Source organism: Lissotriton helveticus, chromosome 4_1 (assembly GCF_964261635.1).
Source record: "Lissotriton helveticus chromosome 4_1, aLisHel1.1, whole genome shotgun sequence".
Taxonomy (NCBI): domain Eukaryota; kingdom Metazoa; phylum Chordata; class Amphibia; order Caudata; family Salamandridae; genus Lissotriton; species Lissotriton helveticus.
In genome coordinates, this window is record NC_136063.1 from 1,684,575,739 (window position 1) to 1,684,602,171 (window position 26,433).

General features: G+C 46.5%; 1 protein-coding gene across 2 annotated transcripts in view; it reads left to right on the forward strand.

The window, feature by feature from the left end:
• AIFM1 (apoptosis inducing factor mitochondria associated 1) overlaps window positions 1–26,433 on the forward strand; it is a 216,433-nt gene that overhangs the window by 104,475 nt on the left and 85,525 nt on the right. For both annotated transcript variants that reach the window (XM_078688364.1, XM_078688363.1), the window contains exon 11: window positions 18,065–18,173. In XM_078688364.1, coding sequence (XP_078544490.1) covers window positions 18,065–18,173 — 109 coding nt within the window. The remainder of the gene's footprint in view (window positions 1–18,064; window positions 18,174–26,433) is intronic.

The following is a 26,433-nucleotide window of genomic DNA, read 5'->3' on the forward strand; positions in this document are numbered from 1 at the left end:
AGGACTGGATCCTAGATTCAGTCCCGGGACATAAGCTGAAAACAGTTTAGTAAAAGCGTTTTGGTTATTGCAGTGATTTTTAAAGAATATAACTGTATTTTAAAAGTTCACACTTAAAAACGTTTCAGTGAAAACCCAGCAATGTTATCCTATGGGAGGAATTTCAGGTCACAGGTAAAGTACGTTCTCGTTACTTTTGTAATCCAGTACTGGGCTCCTAAGTCTAGCACTGGGATCTCTACCTAAGACAGATAAGTAATTATGTTTTAGTAGTTGATACGATTTTTAAGGAATATTTGTAATTTGTAAAAGTAAGCAGAAGAAATTTCACAGAAAAACAGTCAATGGTTTCCTATGGAAGAAAATTCAGGTTACTGGTAGGTACAGTTATAATTACTTTTGTGGTCCAGTACTGGGCTAAATGGTACAGCACTGGCTTCTCCCCTGATCACAGGTGAGTAATTCGGAATTTGGAATTCGGGATTCGGCTGATTTTAGATGAATATTTTAAAGTTTCAAAACTTCAAACTTAGAAGAATTTTCGAGTCAAACCAGTCAATCCTTTGGAAGGAAAGCGAGTCATCGGCTTTCACGGATGTACTCGACTGGTGAAGTTAAGGTTCTGGGCATAGACACAGGGGACTCCTAGGGTCGGAAAAGTACAGTAGTTACACCCTCAGCGGCACAGGGGCAGCCGGGTGCAGAGAGAGTAGGCCCAATACAATCCAATGGAGGGTAGGGAGCCTTCGGTTGGTGGCTGCAAGCAAGCAGGCCACGCGGCTGTGGGAGCTGAGCTCCTGGTCACTTACTCAGGGCAAGTGGGGAAGGAAAGTAGTGTAGAGATTGCACTTCCAGCGGCACTCGGGCGGCTGGGTGCAGGGTGCTTTTGAGCCATCAGGCGCTCAATGTTATCCAACGAGAAAGTTAAAAAGTGAACAAAGGCTCGGGGACGGAGATTCTCAGGTGCGGCCACCACTTCGATAGGTAAGTTGGGATCTTGGAGAAGAGGTAGGTACCCCAAAGGAAGGCACAGGGAGCCGTAGGGCGCCGGGTGCAGGGGTGTCTTTTGGTGTTGGGAAATCTTACCCTCAGCTGGTCGCTTTTGGGGGGGGTCCCTGGTTTTGAGACTGCAGGCATTGTCTGGGTCGTCGAGGAGGTTCTTTGGGCACAGGACTTTGGGTCCCAGTCGCCGGGGGGGGGGACATCCTCGTGGTCTTGGATCGCGCAGGCCGGGCTGGGTGGGTGCAGAGTGGGCTGGATTTGCGGTTCCTGGCTGGCACCAGGGGTATTGCTGTTGGAGCAGAACCACTGCTCATGGGAGTCCCAGTCTCTTGGAAGGTTCAAGCCAGGCAGGTCCTCCGGTGTTTCGAGGTTGCGGTCCGCTGGAGACGCCGGAGTTTCGCAGGAGCATGTTCAAGGATCCATAGGCTTGTAAGGTTCTGGGGCCAAGTCAGTGGGTGTCGTCCTTTTTGTTAGCAGCTGCACGGCAGGTCTTCTTGGTTCTTTTTATTCTTCTTGTTGCCATCGGGATCTAAGAAAGGAAGGTTCAGGGTGCCCCTAAATACTAAATTTAGGGGCGTTACACGTAGGGCAAGGGCAGGGACCAATAGGTCCCTGTCCTGGGGTGGGTACACCCCCTAGTCTGCTCCTCTCCTGTGGGAGAGGGACAGGAGCCTAGCTGTGATTGGGCAGGGCTTCCCATCTTCAAGATGGCCGGAGCCCGGGGTCGTGCTTCACCTCGCCTCTCCCACCTATGGGGTGGAGTTGGTACAGGCTGGCACACCCCCTTCCTGACGTAGGGTTACCCGCCAGTCTTCCCGCCAGAGTGGGGGGTCAGAACTGGTGGGGGCCAGTTGCTGAGTACAGCAAGCGGTCTGGAGAATCTCACAAAGGCAGCATGCCTTTGAAGCTTCCCCCTGCCCATCCTGGGGGAGGAGACCTAGCACCTCACCCAGGATGTGCATTGTTACAGGCCCAGGAGAGGGGGGGGGGCTCTCCACCCAGGGGTCCAGCAACATGTCTGCTGTGTGGCAGCCTAGGCAGCCTCTCAGACCAGACCTGGATTGTAGGTTAGGTTTCAGGGGGCATCTCTAAGATGCCCTCTGTGGTGCATTTTACATTAAATCCCACACTGGCACGGAAACGGGTGTGGCCGTGAAGAGCTGCGCTCGTCATGAGCACACAGCCACTGTGGCTCATGACAAGCTGAGCTCGTCACAAGCACCGGGGCGCTGTGCGCACCCCCCAGCACCGCGGGGGAATGACTCCCCCGCCCAGGGGGTTAATTTACAACCTAGCAGGTAAGAGGACGACATATTTAGCTTTACCAGCCTGCAAAACTCGTTTTACATTCAGAAAGACAATCCAAATTTCTTGCACCCTGGCTTTAAAGTGCGGTAACCAAGATGAGTTTATTTCTTTTAAAATCGAAGGTCTCTTTGGCCCTGTCCAATCAAAGAGCAGTTCAAATGCAGCAATACCCAAGCATTGATCTGTTCCCAAATAAAGCAATCATCAGGGCTTGAACGATTGCCTCCATTATCCCCATCGTGGAAAGCTCAGATACTCCCCACAGCATGTATGCTGTTACAACAGGATAACTCCTCAAAATCCTTATTTTTTGCTTTGATGATCGTGATGATGATGGGAGAGAACTTTCACCATTTCAGAAGAGCGTCATTAGTATTGGTGGACTTGTATTAAAGATCTGACATTTTTTATTCAACTGTGTTGAACCAGTTTACGTGTTTGCCCAGGTGCCCTCTCATTTGGTCTAGGTGCATGGTGAGAGTCATTTTTGTTGTCCGTTTCAAGCAAAGATGTGTTCAGGGTAGCAGGGTTGTGTCAGTAGCCACACAGGATTACAGTGGGCCAAGTTGATGCAGTGTGGTCCCGCCAACTCCATCCACAAATCATGCGGCTCCACAAGCTAGATCGTAAACGGGCCTCTTTTATGTACCCCCCAGGCTTGAATAGAACACTGTAGGCTTCACTAGGCTTCACAGATTAAGCGTCCATTGAGGCACTGTAACGGGGTGGGTATCACGGGGGAAGGAAGTGAGTCGGAAGGCTGAAAGAGTGCTTTTAACGAGGGCTTTATTTTCAAATAGGCTTTCTTTCTCCTATTGGGAAAGTCTTAATCGGGCAAATTCGTCCTGACGCCTTTCGGGAATACAGGTAAGTCCAGGTTGGCTCTGCGACGTGCAGGTGGAGTTGCCGCCAGAATGACGGGGTCGCCGTCGACCTCCAGCCGGAGTCCGGGAGAGCACCACCGGGAAAGGAAGATGAAGAAAGAAAAGTATCAGGGGAGTGTTTCTCTCACACTCGCAAAGGGATCGGGAGTGAGGGAGTCGGTGTCACAGTGTATATACAAGGCGAGGTGACGAAGTGCCAGTGAGGAAGGGGTGCAGGGAAACGTGCGGCGGTAAACAGTGAGCGGATCATCCACTCCAACCCGCCCAGCCCGCAACCTTGCCCCGTACCTTTGTTAGCCACGCCCCTCCCGCGGGAGCGTGGCAGGGCGCTTCGCGGAACCGTTGGCCTCCTGGCTTGACGTCTTCCGTTTGGCTGGTTTCTCTCCGAACCGTCCTCTGCTTCCTCTCTTCTCCGTTGTCGTCCTCCGGGGAAACGTTCTCCGGCGTCTTCCGGGTTCCTCCTCCTTTTGACGTGTCGAGCAGTGTAGTGGGCGGAGTCTCGGCTACGTCGCTGTCTGTGTTAAAGGTGCAGAGTCCCGAATCCACCTCGCCACCCCACGGGTACGCATAATCCGGGCTAGACCACTCCTCTTCAGGAAAAGACGTTGTTTGCTGGAGAGGAAGAGAAAGGGGTAAAAAAAGGCACAGCTGACCACCAGTCTTGTGTAACAGTTCCACTCTTCTCGTAGTCCTCGCAGGGGCGGCCCGCCCCGTCACAGGCACCTAAAAATGGATCTGAGCACCACTGAGCAGTCTATAGCAGCGATATGGCTTCATGGAAGTGCAGCAGTTAGGACACCGTTAAAGGATCAGATCTTGAAGGATTTTCAGGAATAGGTTCAGAGCAGCAACATTAGGTGGCCTTGTTGGTTGACAGCTTAGCCACAACCCAGCATTCTTATTAGTTAATTAGCTTTTAACCGATTAATCCATACTCTAGGAATAAAAAATAAAAAAAAGGAAAAGCTGAAAGGAGGAGGGACAAACACTTGCATCATCATTAACATCAAGAAATAATTATTTGAATATAAGTGCCAGATGCCTTGGTCCTTTCATTATATTTTCGATTCTTTGGCACTGTGTTTAGAAATTAAGTTTGAATTTCAGAAGCACATAAAGTTCCCGCCTAGTATTTATGAACTTTTGGACGATTAATATCTTTGGCATCTAGTAATGACTGGTCTTGCTATTCCTGCTGAGAAATATCTAAGCACTGGGATGACTTATCCCTAACTTTAGAATGATCTTCAATATCTGAGTGAAAAACATGATGTCCTCTTTATTTGGGATTGTAGAGAGGACTCACAATAAGTAAAGACTTGTCAGCCAAATCCTTTTACAACGAGCCACGTAGAAAAACGTGCACATCGTTTGGATAAACCTATGTATATCGTCTGAATTTATATCTCCTCATAGAGGGCAGCAAAAAATATTGTTTAGGGAAATGTTAACTTCAGTCTAGGGCACAGTCTGGAGATTAAGTGCTTGTTGTACTTCTTACCACACATGACTAATATGCACTTTTTTAAAGTATTTAACGTTGTTTGGTATTTTTTGAGAGATAGACTGTTGGGAGTCACAGGCTGTATTATATTGAATAAATAACTAAATGCAGAATTATCATACTGATGACGAGCTAATAGGAATTGCATAGTATGAACACTAGCTTCTGGATAGTTTTTCTGGAAATCCAGACACGCTAAGCCAACCTCTTCTACTTTGTGACAGCTGAGTAGTTCTTGGAACTGTATTGCTCTCAAATAAAACTATTGATAAGGGCTTCCAATCAATAAATAATGGGATTGAGTACATGGGTGGAAAGGCATTGAAAAAGATATATATTAGGAAGAACAGTATTCTTTATAGAGTTAACTCATCTCACTATTGAGGTTGTTGGGTTCTGGGTTTGTTCCAACAGCTGTTTGGTCTCAGCCCATGTGCGTTTTCACTGTTGCTCAGCGAAAGAGGGAGTCTTAAAAATTCTCTGGAATGATAATCCTAAGTATTTCACTTTTTCTGCTCTAAAAGCTGCTCATCTGTCGTTTGCAATTTTCTATGATATCATCACTGTTTGTTTTATTAAGATTTACTTCATAGCTAAATAATGAGCAGTTCTCTAATAGGGTTGTACGGGTTAATGATTCAGAATATAGCATTTCCTAGCTCTGGTGAAGGGAAGTTTAAATTCTATTAAGAATGCAGAGACGAGGATTATACTCCTCGCTTCGATTTTTTTTCCACTTTTAGTGAAAAGACTACATATCCCATGAGTCTTTGCAATGATAACAAACAACCATAGTCAGTCCCATATAAACAACATCCAGGAACAGCAGTTCCTCTTTCTTTGAGCGAAACGCGTCTTTTTGCTTTTCTGTATATAATCTTGCTTCTGATCTGACCCTGTAGATAACCAAAGATAATCCTCATAAGTTTCAAAGCATTAGAAGGAGTAGTTTCTTACCCGTAACTCCAGTTCTGTAGTAGGGGTATCTCTGTTATAGTCATAAGAAGGACAAGAACGAGTTCAGACCCATTCTGGATTTGCGACAAGCAAACAAGTGGATTTGCAGGGAAAAGTTTTGCATGCTGTCTTTGCACCAGATCTATCCTCAGCTGCAGAGAGGAGACTGGCTGTGTGCGATAGATCTACAAGATGCGTACTTCCATGTGCACATTGCACGGAAACATCGGAAGTTCCTGCGCTTCCTCGTCGGCGCCAATCACTATCAGTAAACCGTACTACCGTTTGGATTGAAGTCTGCAGCCAGGACTTTTTCGAAATGCATGGCTGTGGTAGCAGCGCACCTGAGAACGAACAAGGTGTTAGTCTACCCGTACCTGGACGATTGGTTGATCAAAGCCTCCACCTTCCAGGAAGCACAATTGCACTTCAACAGGGCGGCCGTCCTATTGAACCGGCTGGGGTTGCACATATATCTGTCCAAGTCTGTCCCGATTCCTGTACAGTGCCTGCAGTACTTGGGAGCCTCCATCAATACGCTGTTGGCAAGCGTGTCTCCTTCGGAGGAGAGACGCTTATCCATCCTTCGGAAGGCTCAGGCTCTCATAGCTGCTCCATCTACAACAGTGAGGACGGTGTCTTCTCTACTGGGATCGATGGCCTCTTGTATCTTCCTCACTCCACACGTGCGCCTACACATGAGGCCGCTACAGGAATGTTTGGAGAACCAGAGGAAAGGGTGTTGGGACGACCGGATTCAGTTGTCTCTTCACGCCCAACAATCCCTTAGATGGTGGTGCTCAGCAGAGAATCTCCTCAGAGGGGTTCCTTTCCACAAGGACATCCCGACTCAGACTATCGTGACGGATGCGTCTCTCCTGGGCTGAGGAGCGCATTCAGACCATCTACAGATCCAGGGAACGTGGTCTCCGACAGAGTTCACGTATCACATCAATTTCCTGGAACTCAGAGCTGTTCACTTGGCACTGAAGGCCTTTCATCCGTCCTTCCAGACCAACTCCTTGCTTGTGTCAACGGACAATATGACCACAATGTATTACCTCAACAAGCAGGGGGGCTCGAGATCGCGCACACTGTCACAGGAAGCGCAGGCGATCTGGCATTGGCTGCTAGCCAGAGGACTGACGATAACGGCAACTCATCTGCCAGGTGTGCAGAATGTTCAGGCGCACGCCCTCAGCAGGTTGCTTCACGAAAACCACACATGTGGGTCATAAACGACGAGGTGCTCGACGACATCTTCGCCATGTGGGGCTCTCCAGAAGTGGATCTATTCGCCACCGCAGAAAACAGCAAATGCCGCGACTTCGCCTCGAGGTATTACCAGCCGGGGACTCTGGGGAACGCGTTATGGATCAGCTGGTCGAACAGCTTTCTGTACGCTTTTCCACCCATTCCCCTGATTCCAGCGGTGCTCATCAAGCTGGCCCGATCCCGGGCGCGGATGATCCTCATTGCGCCGGAATGGCCCTTGCAGTGGTGGTTCACGGACCTGCTTCACCGGTCGATCCTACCTCATCGGTGGCTGCCGTGTCGGCGGGACCTTCTCACGAAGTTCGGGGGGGGCAGATGGTGCGCCCCAACATCTCATCGTTGAGTTTGGCGGCATGGCTCCTGAGATAGTGCAATATGGCCACTTGAATCTTCCTGAGGATTGCATGGACATATTGAAGGAGGCTAAAAGGCCATCTACTAGGACCGCTTATGCTTACAAATGGAAGAGATTCTGCATCTGGTGCATAACTAAGAACTATGATCCGACGACCTGCAAGGAGGATGTTATCCTTCCATACCTTCTGCATCGAGCTCAGTCTGTCCTTAATTTTCATTCTGCTGAGGTTGTTATGCGTACTCACCCTAAGTTCCTTCCTAAGGTGATTTCTGATTTTCATGTTAATCAGACTATAACTTTACCAACATTTTTCCAGAATCCTTCCACTCCAGCGGAACGGTCTCTTAATTCCCTGGATGTCAGAAGGGTGTTGAAATTCTATCTGGATAAGACCAAGGATATTCGTAGATCTGACCAGCTGTTTGTCAACTATGGGTCGGTTAGGACTGGTCTGGCTACTTCGAAACAGTCCATCTCTAGGTGGATTGTGTCATGTATCCAGCTCTGTTATCAGAAAGCGAATAAGACCTTAGGGGGTAAGCCTAAGGCTCGTTCTACCAGGGGCAAAGCAGCTACAACAGCTTTGCTTCGAAATGTTCCCCGAGATCTGCAGGGCGGCCACTTGGAAGTCGGTCCACACCTTTGCTAAGCACTACTGTCTGGACTCGGATGCCAGAGCAGATGCTCAGGTTGGGCAGGCTTCGCTGCGGAATTTGTTCGCACAATATTTATTTATTTAGGAGATTTGTTAAGCGCAGGCAAATACCCAAAGGCGTCTCGGCGCTAGATAAAGACAGATCAGAGAGAGAGATGACGAAGATTTATTGGTTAAAAAGCCAGGTCTTTATTTTCCTTCTAAAGAGAGTAAGGGTGGGACAAGATCTAATGTCCATATCAAGTGAGTTCCACAGTTTAGATGTGGCAACAGTGAAACGGCGGTCACCCCATGAGGCTGTTTTAGTTCGGGGCATATTCATCAACAGGGCATTCATAGAGCGCAATGTTCTATTAGGGGCATAAAATGCTAAAGAGTTGATAAGAAAGCGGGTCCTTAATTTACGAGAGGCTTTGTAGGCTATACAAAGTGCCTTGAATTTGATTAGGTTGTTTACCGCCAGCCAGTGGTAATTTTTGATCACTTGGGTAATGGATTTAAATTTTGGGGTCCCAGAGAGCATTCGTGCAGCTGCATTTTGTACAGACTGAAGTTTGCGAATGACTTTCTGTTGAGCATTGATGAAGAGTCCATTACAGTAGTCTAGGGTTGACATAAAAGCCGTAACCAATGTTTTACCTGAGTCAGGAGGTAGAAAAGGAAGAATCTTTTTGATGGATTTGAGTTTGTAAAAGGCAGTTGAGACAATGGAGTTTGCGTGAGCAGCAAATGTTAATTTATCATCTAACAGTACCCCCTGGTTTTTTACTTTAGTAGTTGGTATGGGCGGTGAGCCTAGTTCGTCAGGCCACCATGCTCCTGGCCAGTTAGGGGACAGATTTCCAAAGATCATTACCTCCGTCTTGTTGGAATTTAACTTGAGACAGTTGGTCGTCATCCAGTTACTGATGGTCACCATACCTTGTTGAAAATTAGCCGCGATTTCATCTCCGTTATTTTTTATTGCTAATATCAATTGGGTATCATCTGCGTAAGATGTTAGGCTCATCCCAAAGTCCTTGATAACCCTGGCTAGATCTGTCACGTAGACATTAAATAGCGTAGGACTTAGGGATGAGCCTTGGGGGACGCCACAAGGAAGTGTCATCTGGGCGGAGCTGAAGTTACCCAATTGCACCATTTGTGTGCGGTTGGAGAGAAAGGTGGTGAGAAGATCTTTGGTCTTGTTCCGAACACCTATAGCGTTGACACGGTCGATCAAGATGTTATGATCGACCGTGTCAAAAGCCGCAGACAGATCGAGCAGGATAAGTATTGCCGTCCCGCGTTGATCTAAGATTGTTCTTATCTCGTCTGTGGCTTTGATAAGTGCTGTCTCGGTGCTGTGGGGTTTACGAAAGCCAAACTGGGTGTCATCTAATAAGAGGTGATCTTCAATGTACTGTGATAGTTGTATATTCATCAGCTTTTCTGCTAATTTTGCTGGATAGGGCAAGCTGGCAATAGGCCTATAATTGTTGGGGTCTTCAGCGTCCAAGTGAGATTTTTTTAAAAGGGGTTTGAGTAGGGTATCTTTCCAAATGGCAGGATAGACCCCTGTGGAAAACATTAAAATAAAGATTTCTGTGAGTTGGGGAGCTACTATATCAGCTGTTGAGAGCAAAATTGGAGGAGGACAAGGATCGTAGGCAGAGCCTGATTTGATGGTAGTCATGATCCTGGAAACCTCGTCTATATTGGTGGCTGAAAACTGGTCAAAAATGGGCTGGGTAGGTTTTATAGAAATGTTTTGAGGAGCAAGAATAATCTTTTTTTCTCATTGGAGAAATTGGTATAAATGTTGTTAACTTTGTCGTGAAACAGACTCGCAAGATCATTGCAGAACAATTGAGAGGGAATAGGCAATGATTGAGGAGGTAGCTTTGAAAGTTTGGTTACAACCTGATACAGTTGTTTATTAGAATGTTTAGCTTGCTCGATTAGAGTAGGATGTACGCTTTTCTTGCAAAATCATTTTTTTGTATATTGTAATTTCGTTTTTATAGAGCAGTTTATCCTCGCTGGTATAGGCCTTTCTCCAATGTCGTTCTTGATTTTGACATTTCTGTTTTTGAAGTCTGAGGGCGTTGGTAAACCAGGGAGCTGAGGGAAGGGTACGGTTTTTGGAAATAGATTTTATAGGGACTGATTTATTTAGGGCTGTAGTGAGCCAGTGGGTATATTCTTTAGCAGCAGTGTTGGCATCCTTAGATGTTACTGATTGAGTGGATAGCAGGGTTTCAGCAAATAGTTTATTATCAAGATCTTTCCATGATTTAAAAATACCAGATTAGATAGTGGTATTTGTATGTATGGGAGAGTTTAATAAGATTTCGAATGTCACGGCATGATGATCGGTCCAAGCTAATTGTAAGATATCTTGTATTTTAATGTTTTTGTCATTGGTGAACAGGCCATCCAGTGTGTGACCGGCCTCATGTGTACTGCAAGAAACCAGTTGCATCAGACTCAAGGATTCTAAGTCGGATAGGAGTCTGCTAGTGTCTTTATCTTCCAAGTTTTCTAAAGCAAAATTAAAATCGCCTAAGATGGTAGTTGTGTTATCGGTAGCAAAAGATTCAAGTATGTCCATAAAGGAAGATAGAAATTCAGTTCTAGTTCCTGGAGGACGATAGAGCAAGATGCCCTTAAGACGTTGGGAAGGAGTGGGTACAATGGAGAAATGTAATGCTTCACAGGTGGTGAGGGGGACTGGTGTTATGGTGGTTTTAAGATGGCTGCGATATATTACAGCAATTCCACCACCAGTTTTTCGAACCCTATCCTGCTTAAGAATATTATAACCTTCTGGGACCGCAACTAGAAGGTCAGGCTCTGATGAGGGATTGGTCCATGTCTCGGTAATGAAGAGCAAATCAAGATTTCGGGAAGTTATCAAATCGGCAATTTCTTCTTTATGTCTGCATAACGATCTAGCGTTAATAAGAGCGGCTAGTTTGTGAGACGCTTTTTGATTTTTAATGTGAGATAAAGGGTAGGTAATGTTGGGGTCGGGTACGGAGAAAGTTTTAAAATCACAGTTTGCACAAATTTTAGGAAGGTAATAGTTTTTGCAAAAATTAAAAGGTATACCTGAGCATTTAACGGAGGGTCGCAGGTTTAATACGGCTTGTTGGGAGTAGGCTCGCTTAATATCCGGGTCCGTTACATCAGGGGTTGGGGCCCTAGGCCCGGTCCAGGCGCGGACGGGCGCAGACTGGCTTGCCGAAGGCACGCCGCCGGCTCGCCCGCTGCGCTCGTCCGCTGCGCGTCCGGGAGGCACACATTAATGTAGGGAGTGGAGGGTGTGGCCTCTCGATAGTGGGCGTGTGAAAGGGGCCGGCGCCAGATGGCGCCGAAATTGTGATCTACCCGCTGCAGCGCTTGAATCCGCAGCGCGGGGTTTGTTGGTCAAAGATACTAAGAGTAAATGCCCAAAGGTAAGGGAAGAGTGCAGATAAAATGCGAAAACAGTGAAGTTTAAAAGCAATTAGGAGTTGGCGAGCTAGATCTCCCGGCTGTGCCTCAGGAGAGAGTCAGTATCATCAATGTCAATATCGTAAAGCGCGACTCGTACTCAGTGCGACTTTTTGTAAAGACTGAGGCGGAATGGGCGTGGCCTCTTGATAGTGGGCGTGTCAAAGGGGCCGGCGCGAAATGGCGCCGAAATTGTGATCTACCCGCTGCAGCGCTTGAATCCGCAGCGCGGGGTTTGTTGGTCAAAGATGCTAAGAGTAAATGCCCAAAGGTAGGGAAGAGTGCAGATAAAATGCGAAAACAGTGAAGTTTAAAAGCAATTAGGAGTTAGCGAGCTAGATCTCCCGGCTGTGCCTCAGGAGAGAGTCAGTATCATCAATGTCAATATTGTATCACAATAGTGGTGTTGTCTATATTTCTCCACCGCCGGGTTGTTTTTGGATGGGCTTGCCATTCTATTCACTAGATTATGACTGTACAAAGAGATCCCCTACTACAGAAGGAGTAGTTTCTTACCTGTAACTCCAGTTCTTTTTAATAGGGGTATCTCTGTTATAGTCATAAGCGCCCGCCCTCCTCCCCGGTGGAGAAAATGGTACTGTGATGTATGCTACAGGCCTTGCTTTATGCACCTTCAAAAAGAACTGAAAGTAAAAGGAAGGGGCTGAGCATGCTGGGATACCGAGGGTCTCCAGAGAGTTCCTTAAAGGCATGGTATCCCTTTTCCAGACACATAATGGCAACCTATGGAGGCTTGTCTGTCCTTACCTTCCTCTCTAACATTCCAAGGATTTGGTGAGGGGAGAAAAGTTTCTCTATGGGTGAAACTTGACAGATTGTGTTAAATGTGTTATTGGTGTTATATCCTTGGCATTTCTAGTTGAAGTACTGGACAGTGTAGCCTTGTAGGTAGAGGCTGCATCGTTGTCTTTAATGTTCTCTTAAGTGTCTATGCAGGACTGCAAGGAAGACCGCTTAATAGATTATTTTTGATTGCTCCGGGGTCCACGCACATGGGCGGGACTATTCACTAGATTATGACTATACACAGAGATTCCCTACTACAGAACGTTATCCACCCGGCATCAATACTGAGAACAATAATCAGTCCCTCCATTTACAAGCATCTAAACAGTTCACGTTGATATTAGTCACTTGTGTTGACAGTTAACTTTCAAACATCCTTGAACCCATTATGCTTATCCAACTTGAAGACTTCTTTAACAACAAGGGGTGGTGATGGACAGAGTTTCTGAATGAAGCAGAATACTCTCACCCAGTCAAGAGATCAGGGCTAGATCCAACACCGTTTTTTAGCTCACTGCACCATCCCAGTTCAGAACCTGGCTATATGCAAATTAGTCTGTTTCTGTCCCAGTGCATGATGGGAACAGGGCAAACCAAACTACCAAGCCAATTCTTACACTGGGAAGGAAACAAGCTTCCGGGGACCGGTTTCTGGCATTTCAGCCGTCGTCGGCCCGGCTTGCTTGAATCCTGATGGTGCAATGAGCAAGGGACTCACATCTGAGTATACCCTTCCACGCTTAGGGTGGACAAAATATTTAACAAGGGGTGGTGATGGACAGAGTTTCTGAATGAAGCAGAATACTCTCACCCAGTCAAGAGAGCAGGGCTAGATCCAACATCGTTTTTTAGCTCACTGCACCATCCCAGTTCAGAACCTGGCTATATGCAAATTAGTCTGTTCCTGTCCCAGTGCATGATGGGAACAGGGCAAACCAAACTACCAAGCCAATTCTTACACTGGGAAGGAAACAAGCTTCCGGGGACCGGTTTCTGGCATTTCAGCCGTCGTCGGCCCGGCTTGCTTGAATCCTGATGGTGCAATGAGCAAGGGAGTCACATCTGGGTATACCCTTCCACTCTTAGGGTGGACAAAATATTTAACAACAAGGGGTGGTGATGGACAGAGTTTCTGAATGAAGCAGAATACTCTCACCCAGTCAAGAGATCAGGGCTAGATCCAACACCATTTTTTAGCTCACTGCACCATCCCAGTTCAGAACCTGGCTATATGCAAATTAGTCTGTTCCTGTCCCAGTGCATGATGGGAACAGGGCAAACCAAACTACCAAGCCAATTCTTACACTGGGAAGGAAACAAGCTTCCGGGGACCGGTTTCTGGCATTTCAGCCGTCGTCGGCCCGGCTTGCTTGAATCCTGATGGTGCAATGAGCAAGGGACTCACATCTGAGTATACCCTTCCACGCTTAGGGTGGACAAAATATTTAACAACAAGGGGTGGTGATGGACAGAGTTTCAACTTGAAGACTTCAGCATATGATTGAATGGTAAGAAAACATCATCCGAATTTGGAGGGATAATCCTCGCCTCCGCATCCTTAATAGAATTGAAACTTTCCTTCACGAGAGCTAGGAAATGTTAAATTGTATATCCGGACCGGAGGCTCATAATATGCTAGTTCAAAGCAGGTTTACAACCAGAGAAGCCAAGCCTGTGATAGGCATGAAATCAACATTGCTGGGGAGACTTCACTGCACTCCGATTCAGGCCTTGGGCGTCTGGTGCAGAGTGGGCAGGAGATGCGGATCCGAAGTCCTTGGAGCTTCCTTCTTCTTGGACAGATCCGCTGTCCACAGGAAATGTGATATTTTTTTTTTAAGGCAGTCGTCTTCTCGCGGTTTTCAGAGGTCCATGGCTGCGCGACTGGTCGAAGATTCGTAGAAGCTGGTACAGGCCGTTCGGGCTGGGGCCGAGGCAGTCGTTGTCTTCAGTCTTCTCTGCAGGATCTGCTTCTTTTTTCTTGGGTCATCGCAGATCTACTTTCTAGGTCTGAGGGAGCCACCTAAATACTAAATTTAGGAGGCGTTTTAGTGGATTAGTAGGTAGGGCCAATGGGCACCTTACCTGGGGTGACTACAGCCTCTATTAGGCCGCCCTCGTGTGGGAGGGGGCATAGACCTAGCACTGATTGGAGGGGTCTCCCCATCTTCAAGAGGACTGGGACTGAAAGATGTGCTTCACCTCGCTTCCCCCACCGTAGGGGTGGGGTTGGCAGAGATCGGCACACCTCCTAATCTTCGTTTTTCTTGCCAGTTTTCCTGCCCAAAGTGGGCATGTAAACCAGAGGCTGCCATCTGCTGCTAGCAGCACAGGCTGGGGGTCGCATTACAAAGGTGGCAGACCTTTGAAGCTTCACTCTTCGAGCACTAGCCCATCCTAGGGGAGGAAGCGTGACACCTCTGCCCAGTATGTGCATTGTTTCTGGTCCCAGAGAGCAGGGGCTCTCTACCCAGGGGTCCCGAAACATGCCTGGTGGTGGCTGGCTGTCTACAGCCGATCAGAGACCACACCAGGGTTAATAGGTTTTCAGGGGACACCTCTGAGGTGCCCTCTGGGTACATGGTACAGTAAATCCTACGCTGGTATCTGTGTGGATTCATTGAAAGGAGTAGTTTGTGATGCATGTCGCCATTTTGACATCAATCTTTGGGGTACTTGCCACTTTATTCACCAGGGACAGTCAGGGCACTCTGCTTTCAGGTGACCTCGGACCTCCTGGCCCATAGGTTTTCTGAAACGTCTGGCCACAAAGCGTGCCACATTGGGCGCTGGTATCCAATCAGCAGAGCGGGGATGATATATATCCTTCCGGTTGAGCATACCCGATATATCTGTGGAGTCTTGGTTATGGGGAACACCCATCCAGGTTTCTTGGTACAACCTTCTGGTCACCAGGGTCTGCTCGGACCTGGTTCGTCATCTGAGTCCCCATCAGGGTTGTCTGTATCATCCCCAGCATTGTCATCCACCCTCTGACTGTCTAGCCGCCGTTTTAAGAAAGGTCTGGTGCAGCCTCTCAAAGGCATTGGATGAGGTAGTGTTCGTACGAGTGGTGGTTTGTGGCTTGGCCTTGCCCTTGCCCTTACTGGTCCCCTTTGCGCCAGTAGGGGGTTCCCTCTAACCTTCCTCTGATGAGGGTACCACATTGCACCTGACTGTGAGGTAGACTATGCGTCGGCTCAAGCGTTCTAGAGTCGAGGAGACCGCCCTCTCCAATGATGCATCAGTAGCATCCACCAATTCTACATAGATGGGGAGTAAGGAATGCTCCTCCACTGACTCCCACCATGCTTCAAACTTTTCCTGCCTTAATGCTCAGATGAAATTAGAGGTCAGTGGTATACAGAAGCTCCAGACAGGCTTAGAACTGTACAGGGAAACGGGTATCAAGCCCAGAAACAATTTGTATGTGGCAAAGCTATGATGTTCGGCGCTGAGACACACAGGCCTAATAACGAGGGAATGCTCCGCGGGTGAACCGCTATACTGGAGCAGGAGAAATAACAGGAACATCTGGCTGCCTCCGGCGTGCTCCAAAAGTGACAGTCCGCTACACTGAAGGGAAACCGTTACATGCACGCTGAGGATTGTGAAGTATGCAAGGAGGTACGCGTCTTCAGGAGAGTCAGCGTGCTAAAGACTGCGCGACTACAGCAGCTGCCACCCTAACGTGAACCTGTTTCTCTGCCCCCGTAGTAAGCCGCAGGCTTCATCCCCCACAAAGCCGATCGGCACAACCACGAAGATGGCACCGTGCACGCAAGACACAAATCAATACAAATAACATGTAATAACAGTCAATAGCAGCAAAAAGCCGCACTACCGCTGATATGCCTATAAACCATAATAAGGAAAAGCACTTATGTGGCTGCTGAGCAGTGCAGAAAGAGGAAGTGCTGTTCCTTGATGCTGTTTATATGGGACTGGCTCTGGTTGTTGATCATTGGAAAGAGTCATAGCATGTGTAGTCTTTTTACTAAAAATTTTGTTTAAGGCTGATGAGCGAAAATACATGGAAGATATTCACATTATCTGAGCCTCGGATCCTGACATAGAATCTTGATTTAACACCAAAAGATCATCTGCATAAAGTTGGACTTTAAGGTCTGGTTCCCAGTAAGACGCTTCTTTTAATTAAAAGAAAATATATATATGTATATTATTGTTTTTTTGTTGATAATAACATTACACAGAGTACTAAAGAACTAAGGGAAGAACAGGGTCAACCATTAGGCATATACGAGATGACATCAAACAGCATAAGCCATAAGGGTACAGTCTGATTGCCGAGTATGCATTTCCACATTCTGCAGTGCTTTGTTACCATTGTAATGTAATGTAATGTAATGTGTATACTTGTAAAGCGCACTGTTGCCAGCCGGCGTCCTGGCGCTGTATACCGCTGGGGAACCCGTCCTGGCTTTCCTGTGGGATGGTCCCTGCTGGGAATCCCCAAGGTGGTGCCAGGCATCCCCGGCGTTTATGGGGCCGTTGTGGAGATTAGGCAAGCTAATGCCCAGAGTTGCCGAGTGGGACCTCTGGTTAGAGTAGGCACCGAGGCGAGAATTATCGAGTACGTTGACCCTGGTCCACGACCCTGCCGCGTCGGGAATCGAACCCTGGTCCCAGGCCGACTTCTGCTTCCGGGTCTGCCGCCTCTAACCAGTGAGCCACACCACTCACACACCACATTGTGCCCTATAGTAGAGTAGAAAGAAGTGTGAGGAATCACAGATGCAATCCATGATTGCAGTCGGGGTTCAGCTCAGCAGTCCGGGCCACAGACCACTGCGGAGCAAGCGGAGTTGTCGTGGGCGCTCTATTCTCTGAGCGTTCCAGATACCAGTGTGATACTGGTTGTGCTGCGTCGCCAGGTAGACCACCAGCAGGGCCAAATGTCTTTTGGTCTCCATCTCTCAGGCATGAGGTTCAATAGACCTCCAGTTGTTCCGGACAGTAGGCCGCATCACCCAGTTATTGCTTGAGACGAGGCCCGGGAAACTTGCCTCAACCCTATGCTTGGACAGCAATAGCAATAGCAATAAAATTGCGTATTTTGAAAGGGATATCCTTCACATAGCCTAATAAGGCTATCAACAGTGAACTCTGGGGCACGTGATCCGTAATTAAGGTGATAGTGTCGAATACAGAAAAGTACAACTGCTGGACACTCCCAGGCCAAATGCAAGAAAGTGGCAGTAGACACATCGCAGAGAGTTTGAATTGTCTGCCAGTCTCATTTTGTGCAAATAGGCTGGTGTACGATAGATCCTATGTAAGTATTTAAAATGGATCAACTGAAGTCTGTAGTTTAGGGAGTGGGCTCTGGATTGGGAGCAGCAATAGTGCCACCACTGCTCGTCCCTGATAAGAGACCGCAGATCAGCGGTCCAAGCAGACTGGACCGAAGAGGCACAGATCGGGGCCTTATCTTTCATCGTGGTGTAGAGGCGCATGATGAGTTTGATTTGAGGATGGTCCAGCCCTGATATCTGCTGGCCTATGAACTGAAATTGATACTTTATTTAAATAAACGTGAACAGTTCGATCACATTTTTATAGAGGTGAGTATGCACCTTTATATTGGGAGCTTACTAGTTGATCGTGGTTTCAGTGACCAACACTGCCAGTTATTGCCAAAAATTATGTTTTTGTTCTGAAGCAGGACTGGTGTTTATTGTGTACTCTTTGATTGTGCACATCTGCCTATAAATTCTTTGTTGGTGGTGTTCTGCATAAGTCTGAAAGGCAGTCATTGTAATTGTTTACCAACCATGTTCTGAACCCCCCTAAAATAATGTTTCAATTTGTTAAAGGTAAACGATTTTATTGCTCTGGAAAAGATAACCAAAGAAGTGAAGTCTGTGACGATAATTGGCGGTGGTTTCCTGGGCAGTGAACTTGCTTGTGCTTTAGGAAGAAGAGGTGAGCTACATTTTTTGCAAGTCTTCAGTTATGTTACTTGACAGAAATACAAAGGATGTGCCTTGCATGTTCTATTTTGTTGTCTCAGAACATGTGTGGCAGTTAGCTGGTGCATGCATGTCCTTACTGTTTATTGTTTTAACCATTCACTTTTGATATATTCGATCTTAAGAACGCTCAGTCTGTTTCTTGGTGTTTGTTAAAGTTACATTACAGTTTAAATTGAGAATGTTACAAGTTATTCCTATTGTCACACAAGTAATAGCAAATATTTCTCAGCTGCTTCAATAGATAGTCCACCAAACACACACGGGTACAAAGAGTAATTCAATAAGTAAGCCCAAAAAGGGATCTTTGTCATAGTTTTACATATTGTGTGAAAATCACCTATTGCTATCAACCTGTTTTTAAATACTTTTTTCCCCCCTCAATTATTCTGTTTGGATGTGACAGAAAATGATTAACATTTTGGGACAGTCGTTTTAGGCTTAGAAGGAAAAGGGCACCCAATAGTCCCATGTGAGCTTGGGTATAAATCAGGAAATGGTAAATGGCTGACAAGGGGATCATTTACAATAGGTTTTAAATATTTGCTGCCAACTATAATGTCCCAAGCATTGACATTATGTAAGACAACCAATTGAAGACAGTCGTACATATTGAGATTTAAAATTTGTAGTGAGAAAAATATTTTAATAAACATGGGGTGCGTATTCAGCAAAACATTCATGCATTAAACAGGTTCGTCCACAATACATTTCAATTTATGCATCGACCATAGATCAATGTTCAAGTCCACTCGTAATATAAAGTCGGACCATTGTGCATTGTGGAAGTCAATCCCACGGTTGTTTATTGATGAAGAAATGAAACTACTACTGCCAGAGTTTGGGTCCCTAATTGTAATAAATTTCGAGAGATTATACTCAGGACCATTTTTGCTAAGGTTAATTTGAATAGGCCCCTAATAAAAGGTTTCAGTCCCCTCAGGAGAGCTAGGTCAAAAGTTATGTTGTATATAAAGCAGTACGCCACCTGTTTGTCTGCGGTTCAATATAAAATTGAATCAGAAAGATTCAGCTCTGTGGATAAACTGAAAGGGAAACTAGGTCACAGCCTTGCTTGAAGATGGCATCTTGTTGCCGTCTTCTTGTTACTGTCCCAATGCTAGATCTAATGTGCATGTCATTGCTCATGACTTTATAATTAGCTTCAAATATTTAAATCCTATTGTAAAGGATTCCCTTGTTGGCCATTTACCTTTTCTTGCATTTTTGACTCTATGGTTTGTGATATTGTGGTTTATCTGGTGGCATGTGGTGTTAGTCCTACTCATGTATGATCCTCTCTAACCATCTACGAACACTATATAACTCCACAAGCTGTCTGGCTGCGAAAGACATACTGTGGACTTAACAAGAACATATAGGGGCTTGCAGCTGACCATTGCTTACTATTGGTTGGTTTTACTGTCACTCATGTTTGCTTGCTTTCTAGTTAAAGTTTTTCCTTGTTTCAGCCTGCCTGTCGTGTGTCTTTTTCCCCCTTCCTCCTCTTTACCATCTTCCTGTTTGTCTGACTTCAATCCTTCCACGGCTCACTTTTAGGGAATAACTTTTTTTCTTTTTTCTCAAGCACTCCGTAAGAGGTGATGTGTTTTCCAGTTCTCTTATGCTCTCTGTGTGCCCCCCCCTCCCCAAGGACCCTTGTGTTTCATATTTCTCTTTTGTGAACTTCCCCTTCACACCCCATTTCTCATTTCTCCCTCAACTCTGTGTTAACTGGTATTAATGCAAATGTTTCTCGACTCAAAAAACAATGTCTACAAGTGTGGAAAAACAACCTTCAAATTACTTTCAATCAGCACATAATTCAAAAGGATACCTTACTTTTTACTTTTTTGTGCTAATTGACTAATCGCAGGCACTGCGTTTTAGTTCTGTGCTCCTATCCAGCACCTCGATAGTCTGCAACACTTTTCTATGCAGTTAGGTGAAATTCTTCCATTTCATCACTTTCTGTTTGTGTTATATGGTAACAGTTTAGCTCAGATGTTGGTCATTAACTGGGGTTTCCAAGCTTGAGACCTTTCATTTTTGGGAGCTCATGTATCATGAGTGGCATGGCATCGAGAACCAGTGCTGTTACTGCAGGGCACTGTTTCTGCAGGGCTCTGCTTGTGAATACAGTAGTATGGTTATGTATCTCGTGCTTTGGCTATAGTCTCTGTTAATGTAGAAATCGTTATTTCTCTGTATGTTGTAATTGCGTGGATTGCAGTTAAATCCATGGCTTGGTCTACGCTATACAAATACCTTTAATACAGAAATTCCATTTCGGTTCTGAGGGTTGCATGGTGTAACTATCTGAACTTCTTTTTGCATTACAGCAATTATCTGGGAGTTGGATTTAAATTGAGCTTCCCAGGTATTGCTTCGGAAGGGACAGAGACCTTGTAGGCTTGATGTCAGGCCAGCCGTTCTATTTAAAATGGTCTAATACATGGTATGTTTTTCTAATCATGAGTGCTTTTATTATTAAAGGCTAATTGCAAGAAGCCCTATGCTACTAATTTTTTATATATCTTTTCTTGTGAGGATGAAGCTTCTCCCTCTAAGGGGACCTCAGAGGGTTGATCGAGGTTTGTTTTATTAAAAAATAGGGGGAGGAGCCAAGCTCGCGAGCGTAATGGTCGCCTTGTAGCTCGGCTCCGTCAGCCCTCTGGCCTGACTCGCATATCCTGTTGTATATCCTGCCCAGAGATGACACAATTCCGAAGAAATAGCTACGCAACGTTTCGCTCTTACTCACCGTTTGGCCTGGAGACTCCGGCGTGCTGCGGTTCCGAAGTTGTGCCCCCCGAAGGGACCTGGGCCTTCGTGGTGTTGAGACCGGGGCCTCGCCTATCGGATCCGGCCTGGCGTTGTGGTGACCGTCGGCCCCGGCCGAGAGACTGCGCCATTGGTGAGAGCCGTTGTGAGAACATCCCGGTGACCCTGATCCGGGCCCGCCTTGACGGCCGTGAGGCTGGTGCGGGGCGCGATGCTCCGTGGACTGATCGTGTGAAGGGGTCCCCCCGCCGCTGCTCCGTCCATCGACCCTGGACCCTCGTCCTCGGACTCTGTTTGAGAGGAGCGCCAGCGATACTGCAGACGGCCCCCCGCCTTGGGCGAATCTCCTTTTTTCACCGAGGCTGCCATTGCTGGGACCCCCCGGAAATCTGTAAAGGCCCGCATTTGTGAACTGTTCCGAGAATCGCGGAGGGTGGTGAGGAGGCTGAATTCACAAAATGGCTGCCGACGACCTGTGCTGTGGGTCTCCTCGTGATGACGGACTTGGGTTGCTGGACTGCACGGGGGCCTGGACGTGTGTGCGTGAGCCTACGATTGGAGACGTTCTTGATGCCTTACGATCCTTACGCGCGGCCCTGGCCCCCGGTGCTCCGGGAGACTCGATTCGTTCCACCGCCATCTTGGGTGAACGCTCCTTCATGGTCCCTCTTGTCTCAGTGCCGCCACTGCCTCGCCTCCCCCGGTCGCTACGAGTTTTACTGTCGCTATCCATCAACGGGTTGGCTGGCCGGTGGATTTGGAACCTCCTGCTCTTCGATGTTTGGAGTTTGGAGACTTGGATGTCGTGCGGGGATCCGATCCTCCCCGGATGCCTGAGGACAATGGTGGACCGCTGCCTGTTTTTGCCTTGATGAGGTCGTGTTTCTATTTTGCAGGGAAACCCCCGCTTTTCCTAACGGCGAGACTGAACTCCTGTCTATTATTGCCCCTGTTGCTATTGCTGAGACATTTGAACTGCCTATTTGAATTTTTGCCCACTTGCTTATTGATTGCCCTCCCTGGCCTACGTTTTGTTCGTACTCTTTTTCAATTGTATGCTTGCCTCGCATCGTGTTGCTTACTTCACACTGTCCTGTGGTGGATGGTAATTGTAGTTAGGAAGGGACTGGGGTGAGATGCACGGCTCCCGGTGGTTTATTGATGTACAGATCTGTGGCGACGTTGCTCATATTTCTAGTGTTGTGGGAGACCCCCCTGTACGTTTTTTGGCGCTCGAGATTGTGTCGTTCTGGTTCACATGTCATATGATCGTATGGTTGGGTGGAGGGCTGTGGCCGACCGTATTTGTTTCTGCCCTTTTGCTCCTCCCTCCCATTTATTTCTTTTGTTTTTATGTCATTTTTTGTCTCTATATTCTTCTTTTCTCTTGTCTCTACTACATTTCGGGTTCTGGTTTAGGGCGACAGGCGCGCTGTTTGGAGGGTAGGCCGTAGCCTTCTGCAGGGGTGCTGGGTGGGATGGGTGGGTTGGGTCTTATTTGATGTTTTATTTTCCTCAGTTCTATGGCCCTTTTGTATCTCTTTACTGGAGTGCCGCGTCTGTCCTTGCCTCCCGTGGTATGATTGGGGTGGGGTCTGTAATGTCGCTGTTCTTCTTTTTGTAGTTCTGCTGCTTTCCATTGCGACTTCCATGCCCTCCTCGTTGTTGATATTATCGCTCTTTTATGTGTTCCTTTCTACGGGGCGCTTGTTTAGGCGCGGCATTCTTCTCTTTCAGTTTGTGTTTTCCTTTCCCTCTCTTCTTTCCTCTTTCCCCCCCTCCCTCCCTCCCTTTTTCCTTCTCTTCCGAGGTCAGTATGACGGGTTAGTCTTGGTGTTGTCGCTATTCCGGCCCCTTTGTTCTATTTCCGATGTGCTACTGGGTGGTGGGGATGCAAAGTTGTTCTTACTTATACACTGACTTGTGTTCACGGCCCTGTTTTTATACCGATATATACAGTGCTGACATTCCTGCATGGCTGCCCTTTAGCCTTTCTGTTACCAATGGTTTGATTTGGGAATCCGGATTCTTCTATATTGTCGCCGAGCCTGTCATGCTCCTTATCGCCCTATTATAAAAAATAACCTTCTTTGCTCCTGTTTGCAGGCCGTTTGGATCCTCTCTCCTCCCCCCCCCCTTTTTCAGATTGTAATGCTTACGTTCCTCTATGATTGATTCTGTAACTTCATTCTGGACTTCTTGACTGCTTTCACGTATTATGGCCGGCCAGTTTGGTTGTAGGCCCAGCTTTGTATATCCTGTCTATACCAATAAAGGTTTCCAAAAAAAAAAAAACAATACTATTAGATAAACAATACACACACATTCTTCTTGAACTTGTTCGGGTGTTTGTTCTTTCCGGTGCAGAGGAGAGGTGGCGATGATGATATGTAAGCAAATTGCTGAGAATATGCCAACTGCTCCTTATTGGTAGCTTTCATTAGGCCCTCACTTCGCTTTCTTGTCTGAGTGTTTTATGGGTACACTTGATTTTTCCCTAGGCACTGACCTGGTTTCCTAGTTTTATACATTGACACATACATATGTATGTTCCTGTAGCTTTGCACTAGAGATTGCCCTTATCTTAATTGTGAAAAAAGGGGCCCCAGAGAAGTGACATATGTTTAGGCGTATACATAGACATGTGATGCAAACGTAACAGAATATGTCATAAATGGGGCGGAAACATGGAGGGGGCTACCTAAGGAGCCGGGACCTCTAACCTAATGGTGCGCGCAAACTGACAATGACGTGTTACTAGGAGAAGCTGGGGGCTATGAACTCTGTGCTAGGAGCAGAGACTGAAGTCTGGAGAGTCAGGGCGACATGTACCTAAACAGTATCTAGTATCTGATGTTTAGAGAACATGTTGATAGAATCCAAAAGTTATCGGGGTAAAGGCTAACGGACTCTAAGACTGGAGCATGCATTATTCTACATGTAGTGCGTGATGAAGAATATTAAATGACCATTAAATGCAGTATTTCTCTTACATGGAGACGTAAAGGCTAGACAATGACGGAAACTATTGATGCGATTCAGTAGCTTAGGAATGCAGAGAAGGAGGGCTGGACTGATAACTAGAATCATAACATACTCTTGGCAGACTCAGAGGCAGAGCCAGGCTGAGCCGGGCACTGTGAGGCAGGAAGTAAGTGAAGGGTCGAGGATACAGGTGGGGGCTGTATCGCTCCTCAGCGAGGACTCAGAAGACAGGAGCTGAATCTGGTGTCCGGGCCCTTTTGAGGCCTAGAAACGGGGACTTTACAATGAAATAACGTGCACACTGAGAAACGTGGCAACGCAACTTTACATAGGCCTGATACTCGTAGCTTTCACGAGAACTGGAAACTGGCATACTAGTGATGGACACAACTGTAATTGCGTCTTTAATCAAACATGGGGGATACATATGCATATTTAATCATGCACACATAACATAAAATGGAGGACACGTAGGGACACAGAACATGGCAAAATTTACTTTTCCACATTCCCTCCTTGTCACTACGTTTCCATCAGGAAACATCAATATTCATGATACCATCTATCATTTCATACAGTATCATTTGCTCGTCTCGAATTTTCTTGGAACGGGATTTAGGACGGGACTTGGGACTAGGAACACAAGATGTAGCACAAATGCCGCAAATCGCAGGGCCACATTGTAAACAGAGGCAGCAACTGAATATGATCGCTACTGCAATACCTAGAAATGACAATACTTTCCATCCCCAGGCGGAAATTGTATTCCAGAACCAACCGGACCATGTCCAGGTGCCTGGATCTTGGTGTAACATATGGGCAATCTTATGGAGTCTGGTAATAGCTGAATAAACAGACGGTGCGTTATTAGGAATGAAAATGCAGCAACTAGATCCGATGACTCTACATGCCCCGCCCCTATCGGCCAGTATGACGTCAAGGACGAGACGATTCTGGAGCACGACAATTCTCATAAAGGATTGTTCTTCGGTTAAGTTACCTAGAGCAGAAGTAGTCTCAATCACTACTGCTTCAAGTGTTCTGGTTAATCTACGTATCAGTTTACTATTTACAACAGTACCTAAGTAGGGGAAGACACCTTTATTGATATCTATGTATTGTTCTAGAGCAGTTTCAGTATAATCGACAATCGGGAGATTTCTCTTGTGTCTAGTATGTACTAGGTGGGAATTCCTATGATAGTCAGGTGGGGCTAGGAAAACTGGTGGCAGTAGGAAGGCAATGTAACATGTTCCCTCCCAATCGAGGGGCAGACGAACATATGCGATCTGACCACAAACAAAATAAGAATGACGTGAAGCTTTGAAAATAGATTTCCTACTGTCACTATACTTGACAATAGTAGTACAATCACTATGGCCTACATGTACGGAACCATTATTTCGGACACATAATTCACCTTTGACTGGTAGTACTGAAATAGCAGGTAAGTCTGGAGTAGAATCAGACTGAACATTCAGGACCATGAAATTCGAAGAATAATTACCTAGATTATAAACTTCATTCTCTAGATCTAACCCTGTTCTGTGGGGAAGACCTTGCTTGTCTGGGAAACATGTGCTGTTCAGAAAGGACATATCTGTTGAGGATGACGTTAACGTGGACCATGCTCCACGCGAACCATTATGTGAAAATGGATAAGGAAAAAGTGGCAGAACTCCCTTCGGTGTCTGGAAAGGGGGGAGTCGACCACACACCCAACAATTTGTGGCATTGCTGGTCTGGTGTGAATAATGTAACATGCGGATAAAGGAGTTATTACGCATAGCAAGACGATAAGAAAGTTCATGAGGAGGCAGATCACTAAACGTGTGCTCTACTGTAACATTAGCAGACTTATTTACATGAGAAACTGAAAAACACAAATAAAATGCATAACTGGTGCAGGAAATCATAATGCTGAAATATAGCAGAAAACATAAAATAATAGTGCAACTGCTAGAGTTCTCATTAACTCTCTCTCTGTGGGGGTCTATTATATACATGTCAGAAACCGGTCTAACCGTTTCACCTAGGGGAGGACTTAGACAATCAAACTGGCTGACTTATTTTACTAGACCTTAGTTTAAGCTTATACTCCTGTTGCGGAGTTTTCTCTAACAGGGAAGGGTTCGTAGCAATGTCTTTTGCGGTACAGTCCTTAAGAATAGTACTTTGGCAGTCTTTAAGATCCTCGGAAATGTTCTTTGAAACAGGTTTCAGTCCAAAAAATCTTTTCACATGTGACAAATGGACCCAGCCCTTCCTGCCTTCCAGCTTGACGGCAGTACGGGTGGCCAGGAGGACCTGTCGGGGTTCCTTCCAGCGAGGCTCCAGCGGACTTGAACGATCAAAATTCCGGACAAGAACCATGGATCCGGGAACGATTTCATGCGGTGCCACCTCGGTATTGTCTGGAAATGCGGCAGCAACCTGTGAACGAC